This window comes from Podarcis vaucheri, assembly GCF_965113315.1.
Source record: "Podarcis vaucheri genome assembly, chromosome: 5".
NCBI classification, from domain to species: domain Eukaryota; kingdom Metazoa; phylum Chordata; class Lepidosauria; order Squamata; family Lacertidae; genus Podarcis; species Podarcis vaucheri.
In genome coordinates this window covers 25,671,577-25,687,757 of record NC_138763.1, presented here as the reverse complement: position 1 = coordinate 25,687,757, position 16,181 = coordinate 25,671,577, and the positions used below count along the sequence as shown (strand labels likewise).

The following is a 16,181-nucleotide window of genomic DNA, read 5'->3' as shown; positions in this document are numbered from 1 at the left end:
AAATACACAAGGGGCAATTTGCCTTTCATTCAGTTTTGCTGAACAACATTCCAGAGGTCACTGGAGTTCATGTACATGTGTTTTGTCTTTTCTTTTAAACAGTGCATCTGGTGCGAGTGTTGTAGCCATTGACAACAAAATAGAACAGGCGATGGTAAGTAGAGAACTGAACTGTTTAATTCTTAAAGAGCGCTGGGTTTGTAGCCTGCTGTCGTCATTTTTGCATAACCTACATTGATGGATTGTAAGGCCACATCAGGAAGAGATGTTCAAGGTAGAAAATCATAAAGCAGACACAAGCAATTGTTTGTCTGTTGAGGACTCCATATAGGTGAAAAACAGCAGTTTACATGATAATACAGTATCATGTATAGCATGAACATGTTAGGCTTCAACCTGCTGCTTGCCGGCACTGTGCCCTTATGCCATGCCATTTATGCAATTATGAACAAAGAAGCACCAATTGTAAAGTCATCTGGAAGTTCATGTAGTGCCATTCCAAATGTGTTCATGGGGGGTGGGTGGGAGAATCCATGTGTAAACCGATATATTACTACAGTGAAGTTAATGTACAGTGGTACCTCGGGTTACATACGCTTCAGGTTACAGACTCCGCTAACCCAGAAATAACACCTCGGGTTAAGAACTTTGCTTCAGGATGAGAACAGAAATCGCATGGCGGTGGCAGCAGCAGGAGGCCCCGTTAGCTAAAGTGGTGCTTCAGGTTAAGAACAGTTTCAGGTTAAGAACAGACCTCCAGAATGAATTAAGTACGTAACCAGAGGTACCACTGTACATCATACCCAGGTTCAAAAGTTTTAGCTTACACCAAGACAATGCTAATTCTCTAGTAGCACGTCATTGTTTGGTATGATCAAAAGCATTGCTTTGCTATCCAAAATCTTTGATGTGTTGGCCATTGCTTCAGTACCAGGCCTGTGTAGACCTTGTCTCAGGCCTGGGAGTCTTGTTAGAATAAAGTTTTATGCTCAGACAAAAAGGCAGCTGGCTCCTAGCCGGGCTCCCCAACTGGATTAGCCCTCTGAGGCCCAGGGCAAGTGTACTTGGCTGCCACTCTCCCCTTCCGCGGGCCTGTTCAGTACTGCATCCAGACATTTTAAAAAATAGCACGTGTAAGGATTTTAGTTTACAAAAGGCTTGGGAGCTAGAGGAAGAGCTATTACATCTGCATGCTTTCCAGCCATCCAGTTTTGGAGGAAAAAAATGAAGGGAGAACAAATTCTACTGAAAAAAATAGTAGGGCAAACCATGGACAGAAAACAGTGTTTCTTTCTGCCCTGAGTCTAAGCGAATATTGGTCCGAATGCATTATTCTATTCAATGAAATGCCAAAGTCAGTAGTCTACTTTAATGTTCCAAACTAATATGCTGTTTCCTGTTGTGTTGGTTCCCACCAGTTATGCGAAGATACTTTTGGGCTCCGGAAACAGCTTCATTTCCAAGTTGCTTGAAATTCTTTATTGAAAACATTTTATAACCTGCCTTCCCTCATAAATGTACATCAGATCACTATAGGAATGGTAAAACTGGTTTGTTTTTACTAGCTTAGTCATAATGAAAAAGTAAAAAAGCAGCTGCTGCAAAAAGCCCAGGAAATGGAGTGCCTTCCTCTAATATGTGAAAGGCAGAAAAATAGATGCTAAGTGGTCTGCTCTCAGGAGAGTGTTGCAAAGACTGAGCCCTGCCAGTGAAAAATGCCCTGTGATCAGTTGCCACCTACTTAATCTCTAAAGGCAAGAACAGGCTCTCTGAAGATAGAACTGAATGGTCAGGTTCATCCAGGGGAATGTGATCCTCCAGTCTTTCCATGGGTTTTCTGATAAGAAAAGTGTTGCCACTCAAAACGCGTCAGTTAAGTTGGGCAAGGCTAGCAAGCCCCATATTTTTAATCAGTATTTATGGTCATGTGATGGAGAGCTGGTGGGGATCCCTGTGGTGCAAGTGGATTAGTTTCCAGAGTACCAGCTCTGTTAGCCCCAGTGTCACTGCTGCAAACAAGAGTAGACAAAGATTTTGTTTGTACGTAATCATAAAGAATGTACAGAATTCAAAGCTAAGCAATATGGCAAAATTGGGGGTTACTTCAGAAGCACACAAAATCAATCTAATCATACATACAATATAGGTTCTGTAAAAATAACTTGCCTGTGGTTGTGATCCTCAGATTTAAAAGAGCAGAACTTCTTAAAAATTAGCCAAAATAGGAAGCTTGGGTCACAGCGTTTGTTTTCTTACATTTGCCCATGAGAAAAGAGACCATTTTCATCCAGTTTACAACAGTTTACTTGTCACAGACAAGTTCTGTCCCTGTTTAGCCAGGATGCTGACTTGATGGGCAATAGCAACTATGATTTACTTCATAGGGGTGTTGAAGCTTAAATATAATTATCTGAGCTCCTTGAGGTGTGAGATATTAATGTAGAGCCTAGGGCTTGCTGATCAGAAGGTCAGCGGTTCGAATCCCTGCGACGGGGTGATCTCCCGTTGCTCAGTCCCAGCTCCAGTTCAAAAGCATGTCAAAGTGCAAGTAGATAAATAGGTACCACTCTGGCAGGAAGGTAAACAGCGTTTCCATGTGCTGCTCTGGTTGGCGAGAAGTGGCTTAGTCATGCTGGCCACATGACCCGGAAGTTGTCTGCATACAAATGCCTATAGAGCGAGATGAGCGCTCAGCCCCCGAGTTGTCTGTGACTAGACCTAATGGTCAGGGGTACCTTTACCTTTTTAATGTTTATGGGTTTTCAGCCACCATTTTGGAGAGCTCTCTGAACCAGAGCATTGCTTATTATCTATTACTGTCAACAAAAATATTATGAAGCTTGTTGAGAGTAAGAAATCCCTGTATTTAGGTTACCTCCCTGAAAGCAACATATAGACATTGTAGCATTGGTGTTTTTTGAGTGCTTTGGAAATTGGCCATAATACAGCAAGTGAATTCAATGCTGGGGAGTTAATCCTGTGTATTTTGATTTCTAGATATTTCTATTTAACTTGTGGTGCTAGGATCCAAATTTAACTGTTAATGAAGTTACGCCCAAGAATTTGGTGCAAAGTAAAAGTCTGTTTATAGAAATTCAATCTAACGATTAATTTGCCGTTTGCAGGATCTGGTGAAAAGCCATTTGATGTACGCAGTCAGAGAAGAAGTGGAAGTACTGAAGGAACAAATAAAAGAATTAGTCGAAAGAAACTCTTTACTTGAACGGGAAAATGCACTGTTAAAATCTCTCTCAAACAACGATCAGTTATCCCAGCTCTCAACCCAACAGGCCAACCCCAGTAGCACTTCTCAACAGCAAACAGTGATAGTACAGCCAACACAACCTCCGCAGCAGCCGAATGTCTCCTCAGCATAAAGCTTTCTTGCCTCATTAAGAAACTGAAAGCAATCTGTCCTTGTGTGCCACTGGTGTTCTTTCCACTTTATATGAAAGCGAGTAGCCATGCTTCAGTTGTGTGTTTTGGCCTTTTCAGTATTAGACAATCATTCTACAGGAGCTTTCCCTCACTGAGATGTCATGCAGCACAGTTGGTGTTCAGTTATGCCATCAGTGCAAAAGGGAAATGATAGAAGGAGTTATAATGCAAAAGTCTGCATTTATTTGGTGCACATGAGTGGGGTCTTTAAGAGCTTTGGTGAGGCTCTTCAAGGTTTCCATTACTCATGGATTACTTTGAGCCTTGCTTTTTCACATAGCAACAAACTCATCTTTAGAGCCACTGTTCTTTCAATTATAAGTAACATTTGCCTACATTAGTTTCATTTATTTGTGTTTTTATTTATTACAGGGCTGCTATTCATAATGTACATGAACAATGTCACAGAACTTTTAATTTTTTTAAAAAAATAAATGTAAGTATCAGTAAAAATTGATATAGGCAGGATTGAGTTTAATAGATAAAATGTTTAGGCAATAATTGAACAAAAGAATCCTGGCATATTTCTAACACTAATGGCAATTTACCTTTTGGTATTTATTTTCAGTAGTTAAGACCCAGCTTGAATGTAAATTTTTGTATATTGTAAGTATGAAGACCATAGTGCGTCTGTACAGGTAGTCGCCAGTCATTGTGAGATAATTGATGGGCTATTTTGATGAAGAAAACTTTGCTCATTTCTGTTTCTACTTTCTAATAGAGAAATTGCCATGATTCCTCTGCTTTTTGACATTTCGTATGATTATTATTATTTTTTGGGTGGGAATAAAAAGCTGTGAAATTGTTCAACCTACTTTGTAACCAAAGAAGCAAAGCTGTGTAATTGAGTTTTTATTTTATAATGCACATTCTTTATGTATTTTTATTTAGTGTTCTCATTCACATTTTTCTTTGCTGTCTAGCATGATCTGCATGACCTATAATCTTTGAACCACTTTCGTACCTCATGTTTTATCCAGCACTCTTATTGTGATATGTAATAGTCTGTGAACAATGTCAAATAATAAAAAAAGAACAGCTAGTGTTGGTGGAGCTGAGCTGGTGTGTTACGCACTAGTTTAAAAAATGAAGTGAGCCATCTTTTGTTCATTTAAAATGGTGTTTTGAATTTCGTATGCAGAAAACGTTTTGTTACATTGCAGATTTTAATGTATTTAATAAATGCAACATGCAGATTAAGTGCAGTGTATACTGAGTATTTAAATTAAAATGTACATTTCATAAATACAGTTTCAAGAGACCATTTGTGTATACTAACGTAGTATGTCAGAAGTTGATGTACAGTATATTTTAACACTTTCTGAAATTAAACTGCAGTTTTGTTGAAAGATTTGCCTCTGCATGTGTTCAGAATGTGACGAGGGTTTAGGTCAGTGATTAGAGTTAGCTTGAAAAGAGCAAATGAAGAACACCAAGGCTGCAATCCTAGACTTGCTTATATGGGAGTAAATCCCTTGAATGTAGTGGATTTATTTCTGAATGAACACACATAGGATTGTGCTGCCTGTTTTCTTAGCCCTTTTGGCTGAGGACCAACTTTTCCTCAGCAAAGTAACTGGAATTAGTGTTTCTGTCTTTCATAGTTTATGATTTTATGCCTGGTTCACACAAGCTGAAACCTCATTTTAGAGAGAAAGTATGCTATTGATAACCATCACCCACACCTTTCCCCCAATGTGGTCCTAAATACTTCCCCTGCTAAGATGCAGGATATCAAAGTGGAACATACAAAGCGTCACTTAAACCAAACATACAAAGTAGGAACATACAAAGCGTCACTTAAACCAAAGCCAATTACCACTGCACGATTCTGAAACATTATGGAGCGGGTGGTTTGAAGTTTAGTGTGAATCTAGTCATAAGCTAAATTTTTATTTTAAGGGATATAGAAGAGAGTCACATATACGGCCACATAGGCTTTTAAGGTAATTAGTGTAGAATGGGTGGAATCCAATGGATGTCTCCACTGACAGAAGGCAGCTGTCAACAGAATGGAAGGGGAGGCAATTTTTGGCAACCTCTCCCCAGAGCAGATTTTTATTTGGGGGGCGGGCAGCTGCAGGGGGCAGAAGGAATTTTCAAAAGTTGCCTCCCTGTCCCATTGCAGATGCCTTCTGTCAGTGGAATGATACTCGCTGGATTCCACCCAACTTCACACTCTTTTTAGTTTTCATGCAAGAACAAGGTTTCGTTCTGCAAAGTAAACCAAGACTGCTTTGCAACTTAACGTCGTCTTTCACTTTACTAGCTCTTGGGGGTATAAAATGGAATCTTTGTTATGCATTTTACACCACCATGCTGTTGCAAATGCTCCCGTTAAAAGTGTTTTGATGTGGATCATCACCAGCAAACGTCCCGATGCACTTCTGTGGTACAACATTGGCCTTGTTTATAATACCAAAGACCACCCAGGCACACTCTGGCTTTAGTAGGACACAGACGTCTCATAAAATAGCACCAATAAACTCCCTGTAGTCTGGTGCATTTCATAGGGTAAAGAATATGACAATTATGTGTCTCTTGCAGTGTATTACTTAAATTGGCCTTGCAGAACTGGCAAGCGTTATTCCCAGTTGACCACAACACAAAGTGATGATGTTGCATTGTGTTGCCACCCAGTGATCTATGTGACCAAGCCCTGGAGAATGTACTATTTTCCCCCTCTTAAACGTTATTTCGGGCACCATTTCAGTAAACAGATATGCTTAAAATGTATTGGTGAAAGAGGAAGTCTCTTGAAAAGCCCACACTTCATTCCTGTAAGCAACAGTGGCGATTATAATGTTTTAACAAGCCAACTAAGCCCACGGCCTAGAAAATATATCACTATGACTTTGCTTAATCCTTCAGTGGTCTAGTCCCCTAACAAGGGCCCATAGCTGTGGTAGTATATAGAGTGGTATATATAGAGCCTTAGGATCTGAACTATAATGACATCTGCCATTCTGGACAGCATCAAATGACCACACTGAAGCAACTTTATAATTTTATGTGTGAGTTGCTTAGTTCTGGATAGGCAACAAGACACATGGCCAAGTCTGGCTTGCCAAAGGATTTTGTGTTTGTGTGTGTGTCAGAAATTACAATTCTTGTGAATTCAGGGACAAATTACAGGAAGCCTCAATGGCTTAACTATATTCGGTCTGTGTGCTATGTATTGCCAGCTGACATTCATATCAAAGCCATCATAGTAGCGATTGACAACCTTAACCTCTATGAATAATTATGGCAATCTGGAGTGTTTGATAGGGTTAAACCTGCTGGACAGCTTAGTGTATGAAGAATTGGTGTACCTATCCCTGGATGAGAATACTGTGGAGGGGAAGGACTTTAGGGGTAAGTATATGGGAAGGTTAAGCCATGTAGAGGAATAGGAGTTATTGGCAAGGCTCCTCTCCTCTCCTGCCTATTGCTAAGAGCACATTGAACAAAAAAGAACTGAAATCCTGGAAAATCAAACAGCAATACATAGTAGTATTTCTTCCTGGTGGAACTTTTGAAAGGTAACTCATCTTTATAGTGTTTAATTCATTATTATTTAGTGGATTTTAAAAAAAACAGATCCTCAAAAGTTCATTTTAGATTAAAGATGACCTCCCAAGTTTCACAGAAAACTTCCTGCACATTAGAATTGCTAACATGTCTTGTATGTTGCATAGCAGATTTTAACAGCAGGAATAATGTGTGTGTGTGGACATAACCCATTTTAGGGGTAATCATTTTCAGCCTATCTGTATAATGGAAGATTCAGAAAGGAAATGAGGATAGCAGAACAGCTTCTGTAGGGTCAAAGGCATTGCTGAGATCACCCAGGAAAAGGAACACATTGAAAACAAGCATGATGGCATGAAATGGCAGATGATAACATTTAAAATACTCCCGTCATTTTGTTTTCACAGTTGGGTGAAACTCTTTGACAGATCTGGCAGTAGTTTAGCTTGTCATGCTGCAATATGACAATTAGCTGGAATTTCCAGTTTTCTCCTGCCAAAACCCAAGGGTTGCATCCAGCTAGGTTCTACTCTGAGTACGACTAATTTAGATCCATTCATTTCAATGGGTCTTCTCTGAGTAGAACTATCCTTGGCTACAACTCAAAGTGGGCAACATCTGACTGATTTAGTGAGACTCCAAATGTTTAGGAAAATTGATCATAAAAATTGAAAATACACATTTTGATTGGTCTGTACTGTGCACTTCCTCCTCAAATTCTTCAGGTTGCCACAAACATTTATTCCTGGAGTTTCCATGGTGTTTAGGAATCTAGGAAGTTGCCTTGTACCAAATCAGAATTGGTCAGTCTTGGCCAGTTTTGTTGACACTGGCCAACAGCATTTCTTCAGGGGCTTCGTATGGGATATTCCCAGCCTGAAGATTCCTAGGGTTGAACCTGGAATCTTTTGAAAACATTGCAGGTGCTCTACAACTGAGCTACAGTCTTCCCCCAAACGTTGTCTTTCCATTGTTTTGCTCTATTTCTTCGGCAGCTCGTAAAGCCATTTATTATAGCAAGTGACTGAAGAATAGGGCTTGGTCCATCACAACGAGGAGTTCAAGCTGGGTTTGGATTGTGGAACATTCACATTTCACGGCCAACCGATTATGATGGCCAACTTAATCCCTCCAGATGTTGTGCATTTGAGTCCCACTTGTCCTCAGGCCAGCTGCTGCCTTTTCATCCAGCAGCAGATAGAAGATAGGTGTTTCCAATAAGTTTGAAGAACTTAGGCAGCAGGTGACATCAGCGGCTCAGACTACAGACACTGGGGCTTCTGAATCTGGAATTGTATCTTAAAACCCTCCCCTGTGCTCTTGGATCATCGGATGGGACTGTGGTCCAAGAGTGCTGCAACCATCTGAGATCCAGCTGGTGGCAAGAAAGAGAAGCACATTTTCCGTTTTGGCACTCATTCTGGAATGCCTTCCTTTCTAGAGGCCTGCATGGTCCACGTTCTGTAAGCGTTTTCGAAAGCCTCTTTTTGTGTGTGTGTGAGATGCTGCAGGGGTCCATTTTGTGGCTGAACGGCTGATGGAAATACAAACAATGAAGTTGTCACTGAGTTGCCGGGACTTTGTAGGAATTGCCTGTGTCCCCTCCCCCCCTCCCCTTGCTCTTTTCCTGTCCTCATTTTTTAAAAAAATAATGTTTGAAGGGTTTGTTTCTTCCATGCTACTGCAACTCCTTAAGATCAGGCCGAAATTGCTTCTGAGTTCTTGTCGTCAACCCGGCGAAAGGGGAGGTGGGAGACAGGAATAAGAGAAATAAAAAAATTGAAGATTTACATTGCAGGCCGGGAATGTTTGCAAAGTTTCTTTGCTTGGGTCTGTCAGTGAGAGTGGAGTTAGGGGACGGGGGCCAAACACACCATTGTTTGTTTATATGTGCTGTTGCTAGTCTTTACAGGCTATATCAGCCAGCAGCTCCCTATCCTATCCTGCAAAGCCTCCTCTTTGTTTTCTGTGTGACAGCACCAGCTTAGTCAATCAACTGCTGCAGTCCGTGTTTGCATCACATGATAGCAGCTAACAAAGAAAACAAAACCTTTTGAACATGGGGGTGGAGGAGGGTTTTCAACGCTATGAATGCTTGCAGAGGAGCCATGCCAGCTGCTCCCTGCTTATTGGGTCTGCCTGCCAGTTGGGTCTTTTTTTAGCACTATTCAGCAATACCACATAGGTGCCTGCACATGCAAGAAAGGAGCCAAACCAAACCAAAAGGAAGGAGAGAGAGAGAGCACTAGGATTAGGCAGATAGGCCCCATGCCAGGCAAATGCATGAAGAAACGTATTAGGGGGTTCTGTTTCACTGCTATTTCCCTGCTTCTTCCTGAATTTTTGCCCCAATTCAAATTTTGATGATTCTTCGAAAGCTCAAAGGTGGGGGAGCCTAGGATCCTCCACTGGAATTGAATGGTCAAGCATTTAATAAAAGCAAAAGTGCTTTGAATCAACTGCAGAAACTTTTTAGACATGGGTGTAGGATAAATTAAACTTGCTTCTCAAGTTAATGTACCATGTAGGCCTTTAAAAGGCCCCTTCAGTATTGTGTTAGAATCTGAACGAATCTCACTGCTTACACATCACATGTATGTTGCCCCACCTTGAGCTCAGAGCATCAATTTAGTCTCCTATAAGGAGTAAGGTAGGGATGCGGGTGGAGCTGTGGTCTAAAGCACTGAGCCTAAGGCTTGCCGATTGGAAGATCGCGGTTCAAATCCCCGCAAAGGGGTGAGCTCCCGTTGCTCGGTCCCAGCTCCTGCCCACCTAGCAGTTCAAAAGCACGTCAAAGTGCAAGTAGATAAATAGGTACCGCTCTGGTGGGAAGGTAAACAGTGTTTCCGTGCACTGCTTTGGTTTCATCAGAAAGCAGCTTAGTCATGCTGGCCACATGACCCGGAAGCTGTCTGCGGACAAACGTCGGCTCCCTCGGCCAATAAAGCGAGATGAGTGCCGCAACCCCAGAGTCGTCCACGACTGGACCTAACGGTCAGGGGTCACCTTAGGAGTAAGGTGGGTGGAGAGTGACTTGCTTTTTCACGGTCAAGCAGGAATTTGAACTTGAGTTTCCCCCACATCCGCTGCTATAATACATCTAATTCACCCAGCTCACCAAAACAGTGGAAAAGTTCAGCAGCCTTGTAAAAAAATCAGTGTGAAAATAGAAGAATAGTTTATTAAACATACTGATGAACGTTTGCAATTGTCAACAATGAAACCCGTTTTTCCACCAATGTCAACAGATGAAGCCCTAGCATAATAAAACCGATAAATCAACAGCTGCCATGATCTGATACAAGATTGCCCCAGGGAGTGGAGAATGCTGCTGGAATAGTGTTTAGGCCCATGTAGTCCAGGGATGGGGAAACCAGTGATGTTCGGAGTCTTGACAAAATCTAGAACACAGCTCCCCTTTCCCAATTTAGTTCATCCTGTTTTTCAGTAACCCACCAGATGCTTCTGGGACGCCTACAAACAGGGCACAGAGTCAATAGTCCTCTCCTCCTCCTGCTTCCCAGCAACTGTGATTTAGCAGCATAAATGCCTTTGGACACAGCATTTCCATATAGCCACCATGGCTAATAGCCATTAATAGCCCCGCAACACCCCAGTTGTTAAGTACAGCAGCGATTTCCAGAACTTAGAGATCTGAGTCATATAGATGTTGTTGCTGCTTCCTATAGACCTTTCTTTTTTACTTTTTTTAATGGTACAAAATGCACAAATCTAATTCCGGAGCCTTGCAGCATACCCAGTAATGGGTTCTTGTGAAACTTTTCCTTTCTGAGAATGATTAACTTGGGAATGCTGCCTTGTGCTGTATCTCCACCTGCTGGCCAGAAGGGTTTAAAACAAGCAGGTTTTTTAACACGTCATTATGGCATCTATTACCTTCGCCTTGAATGGTGAGCAGGATAAAACTGTTGGGCTAGGATGAGAGTGTCGCAAAGTCAAATCCCCACTATGTCATGGGTCTTACTGGCTGGGTTTAAAAAACCAAAATCTTCTTAATGTATAGAGGAGCTGCATGTTAAAAATGAGATAAGGCAGTGGTCCCAAGTTCCTTCAAAGGAAGTGCAAAGTACAAGGGCAGTACCTAACAAAGTAAGTGCTTTAAAGGTACTTGCACAATGGTACTCTCATCGCCTCCCATGTCCTCTCCAAATTTGCTCTGGAGAGTTGGGGGAAACCCCTGAACAGATTTAGGGGCTATGAGGACACAGCCCAAATTTCTTATGCTAACAGAACAACTTTGTGGGATATTACTTGATGGGATTAACCAAATGCTTGCCTTAGGCCTAGAACAGGGGTCTGCAACCTGTGGCTCCGGAGCCTCGTGTGGCTCTTTTACACCTTTGCCGCGGCTCCGGGGCGGATACTAGCGAGGGGAGGAGGCGCATTGTGCGCCCCGACACTCCCCACTGTGGCGGGCGCTGTACTGGCTGTGACGTCGCATGGGGGCGGTGCGTGCGTTAGTCACGCACCGTCCCATCACCTTCCCGCTCGCTGTCAGATCGGAGGGCAGCAGCACGCATGCTTTAAATGTCGCAATGGTTTTACGGTTCCCAGGTTTTTTTTCCTTCAGAAATGGGTCCAAGTGGCTCTTTTTGTCTTAAAAGGTTGCAGACCCCTGGCCTAGAACAACCTTTTAATGTGTAAGACAGGCAGGTCTCCCCCATTCTTTTCCCGTTGTCTCTGTTCAAAACACAAGTGAAAAAGGAAAAAGCTGGTATGTCTCCTCTCCTCACGAGTTTGTTGAACTGGATCCGCCTCATTAGGAAAAAGTACCAAATGTTCTTTACTTCCATGCCATTCAAAAAAAACAACAACCTTGAATGATCTTCATTTGACGCTGCCTTCCACGCCTGCGGGTTCTTGCATCAATTTTCTGAGAAACCGTATTTGCACTTCCTCTGTACTTCCCCACACTCTTAATTTAAATATAGCTGCAACAGGATCTAGTAATGTGCAGGTTTGTTGGGTTAAGATGATTCTTGAACGCTCCCTCTTGTGTAATCAGTCCTCCTCTCTCAGGGCCAAGATCTTCAGTTACTTAGTCAGAGCTGCTGGTTGAGAGAAACCTGGTGAAATTCAGGCTCTAAAATGGCCCATTGGGTCATGTTCTGTACTCACAGAACGAGCGCCTGCAAATATCTACTTAGCTGGAGGGGTTGCGTCCCAGCCTCCCGTCTCCCAGTCTCAAATTCCCTCTCCTAGAATTTACCTCTCTGTGGCATCTCCCCTCTCCCTGCCTCAATGTCCCTCCCAAGACCACATGTTCCAGCTTCCTCAGCTTCCAAAAGGGTAACAATATCTCCTCCCTCCCTCCCCTGACAGAAAAAGACTCCCTTGGTGTCGGGGTGAAAGGGGAAAAAAAGGGAGGGGAGTTTCTCTCCTGCAAGTCATGGTGCTGCCTCCCACTTCTGAGATGACTCATTCAGGCTCTGGGCTATGTTTCTGGCTCAGTCTGTGTGCCTCTTGCACCTCCTAGTGGCTCAGGCTGTCATGACGGTTTGTCAGAGGACCAGTATAAATATTAGAGAAAGAGAGAATGAAGGCACTTTCTTGATCACCGTACTTAATAAATAAATAAAACATTTCTCTATAACCAGACCTTTGGCTGATTAACATCCTAGGGCCTTTTAAAAGTCTTTGCGGGAGCAGTGTTATTGGCTTGTTTTTGTTTTAGTCTATTTTGTGGTGTACATACACACACACACACATATAATTTTTATTAGTTTTTTTAACATATCATTTTCAACAGTAATTAATCATACTTTTTATACTACTTATTATTCAAATTTTTGACTTCCATCAATCCTATCCGAAAATTTTCCAACCTAATCTCTCAGTATGCAATAATAATAATAATAATAATAATAATTTGTTATTTATATCCCGCCCATCTCGCTGGGTTTCCCCAGCCACTCTGGGCAGCTTCCAACTGAATATTAAAAACAATACATTAAAAACTGCCCTAAAGAGGGCTGCCTTCAGTTGTCTTTTAAAAGTAAAAGAGTTGTTTATTGCCTTGACATCTGCTGGGAGGGCGTTCCACAGGGCAGGCGCCACTACCGAGAAGGCCCTCTGCCTGGTTCCCTGTAACCTTACTTCTCACAATGAGGGAACCGCCAGAAGGCCCTCGGCGCTGGATCTCAGTGTCTTATCTTCCCTATTACATTTCAAACTCATAACCAATATCTCTATCTTTTTCTACTTTGTAACACTTCATATATTTCTCCTTACAAAACTTCTTGTAGTCCTACTAGCGTAATTTGTTGATTATAGTTGCTCTTCAAATAATTCATATACTTCTTCCAATCTTCTGTAAATCTCTGATCCCGCAGGTTTCGAATCCTTCCTGTCATTTTGTCCAATTCTGCAATTCTTGTATTTTGTGTTTTTTATGTTGTGATCTTTGGAGGAAGGGCAGTATACCAATTGAAATAAATAAATAAACAAAATGAGTTTTAAGTCGATTAACCAACTGATCAACTGAACACCGCACTGCTAACCTGTTTTTGAGGTGCCCTTTTTGGTGCTTTCAAAACCTGGAAGAAGAATGCAAACTAGCCCGATCTACTTACTATTGGACATAGGCACATGATGTGCCCGAAGTGACAAGTGTTTCATCTCTGCCCAACCCAGTGAATTGTCAGTGCAGTGCAATAAGTCCATAGAGTTCCCTAGGGAGAGAGACTCAGGTCTTATTTAAGCTCAAATGCTACACACATCCCCCACCCCAAAGGGAACAGTGACGGACATGGGCACTATGGCACCCTGTGCCAGGCCAAAATTTGGTGCTCCTCTCCCAGCCTCCCCCAACGCAGGTAGGGAGGCGCCGGGCTTTGGGAAGGAGGGGCAAGGGCTCTAGTGGAGTTGTAAAGCTCTCCTAAAGGTAAAGGTAAAGGGACCCCTGACCATTAGGTCCAGTCGTGACCGACTCTGGGGTTGCGGCGCTCATCTTGCTTTATTGGCCGAGGGAGCCGGCGTACAGCTTCCGGGTCATGTGGCCAGCATGACTAAGTCGCTTCTGGCGAAACAGAGTAGCGCACGGAAACACTGTTTACCTTCCCGCCAGAGTGGTACCTATTTATCTACTTGCACTTTGACGTGCTTTCGAACTGCTAGGTTGGCAGGAGCAGGGACCAAGCAACAGGAGCTCACCCCGTCGCGGGAATTCGAACTGCGACCTTCTGATCGGCAAGGCTCTGTGGTTTAACCCACAGCGCCACCCACATCCCACCTACCTCCTTCCAAAAGCCGGGAAAGCATTCACTAGGCTATGTGAAACAGGCAGGAGGACTCCAGGACCCCATCAGAGCCCAACACCTCACTTACTGGGTTTTGAGATGGCGCCCCCTTGTGTGCACCATCCCCACAGCCCCAAATCCACCCCAAGGGATACATTCCATGGGTGGGCTCTACGTTACACAGGAGCAATGCAGCTGCAATTCTATGCCGTCAAACTTAGACACAAGCATTATTTTCATTGTCTGAAATTTTAGCTGTTCTAGCAAATGCTTTGCCAGAGCTTGACGGTAGCAATATTTATCTACCTGTTTCAACTCCCCAAGCACCAGACACAAATCTGTAAGCATCAGTTGTGCAAAGAGCTGAAAATGTTGCAGCAGTTAAGATTTGTTCAGCCTTAGATATTTATTCTTCCGATTATGCTGCATGATGATTTGTGTCCCCATTATGTAGCTGGTCTAGCCAGCAGGGGGCAGTGTTGGTCAACATAAATTTTGTTCAGAGTCTGCGTTACTGTGGATCCTACATAGAGTTTGAGATTTTGTTGTACAGCTCCCAGACTGCACCCTGGTGGATGTTAAAAATGATTAAACACTAGTCCCTATCAGGATTTCAGTGTGATTTTAGGGGCTCGTATCAACCGAGTCACGAGTCTTTATCTGAGTCTAATAATTAGGTTCAAGTGGATGTGAGGGTGATCTGACTGTAACATCTGCCACCCCACTGATCACCAGGGTAGATTCAGCTGATCTGACTGGCTAGGCGGGTGCCACCCATCCCTCCCAAACCTGCACACTCAGTGGAAGAGGCCGATCATGCCAGATAGAAGGACTGTACCGTTCTTCAGTCAAGATAGCTACGCTCCCTATAGAACCTCCAAACTAGCTCAAGGTCCATAATTAGGTTCAAATAGTGAATCAGAATCCACCATGATGGGAGTGCCCAAGCTGGTCCACAAGCTTCATTCAGGTGGTCCACCACATTTCTGTGGATTTCTCATTGATTTTTGATTGCATTTTGATTGCTTCTTTTATTTCTTATATTGTATTTTATTTTATTGCATTGCCATTTGAATTCTATGGAACCTTAACCAGTTGATTATATAGATGTCTACACATAAGTAAACCTCACCAAGTTCAATGGGACTTACTCTCAGGTAAATGCTTAAAAAAAGCACCTGTAAACTTTTCCACTCCCCAATTGGTTATGCACATGCTTCAGGAAAAACATCTTATTCAAACCAAGCCTTGGTTCTGGCTTTGTTGTTTAGCAAATGTGTGTGATGCTTTTGAATTATGGTGCTGGAGGAGACTCTTGAGAGTCCCATGGACTGCAAGAAGATCAAACCTATCCATTCTTAAGGAAATCAGCCCTGAGTGCTCACTGGAAGGACAGATCCTGAAGCTGAGGCTCCAGTACTTTGGCCACCTCATGAGAAGCCTTGACTCCCTGGAAAAGACCTTGATGTTGGAAAGATGGAGGGCACAAGGAGAAGGGGACGACATGGTTGGACAGTGTTCTCGAAGCTACAAACATGAGTCTGACCAAACTGCGGGAGGCATGCTCTGGTCCATGGGGTCACGAAACATCGGACATGACTAAACAACAACAACAATGTGTGTGTGTGTGTGTGTGTGTGTGTGTGTGTGTGTGTGTGAGAGAGAGAGAGAGAGAGAGAGAGAGAGAATAACCTGTTTGAACGATTTCTCCTTGTGCTGGTAAGCATTTATAGGAGAGGTTAGAAAAGCAAACAACCAGGAACACACACACACCCGTCTCCCTTTGTGGCAAAATTTAATTTAAATAATTTAAATAAACATGCACATGGGGAAAATAGAGTAAGAGAGGGATCGAATTAAGGGCATCAGATTCTCTTTGCCTGACTTGCCACTGTCTTCACTCCCAAAGTAAACAAGGGTAGAATACACCCAATTTCTTCTCAGTTACTATTTCTTCTCACTCTGCCATCC

At 42.8% G+C, this 16,181-nt stretch overlaps 1 protein-coding gene and 1 long non-coding RNA gene across 3 annotated transcripts in view; one reads left to right on the top strand and one right to left on the bottom strand.

Moving 5' to 3' along the window:
* Positions 1-3,414, top strand: part of TSC22D2 (TSC22 domain family member 2) — a 36,625-nt gene extending 33,211 nt beyond the window's left edge. For both annotated transcript variants that reach the window (XM_082224116.1, XM_082224117.1), the window contains 2 exons: positions 103-154; positions 3,126-3,414. In XM_082224116.1, the coding sequence (XP_082080242.1) occupies positions 103-154; positions 3,126-3,377 (304 nt within the window). In that variant the 3' untranslated portion in view covers positions 3,378-3,414. The remainder of the gene's footprint in view (positions 1-102; positions 155-3,125) is intronic.
* A 6,698-nt stretch (positions 3,415-10,112) lies between these two features.
* On the bottom strand, positions 10,113-11,659 carry LOC309532756. The gene is made up of 2 exons (XR_014220011.1): positions 11,586-11,659; positions 10,113-11,248 (listed from the first exon to the last, which is right to left on the bottom strand). It is a non-coding gene; the product is annotated as an uncharacterized lncRNA (long non-coding RNA).
* Between the last annotated feature and the right edge of the window lie 4,522 nt (positions 11,660-16,181).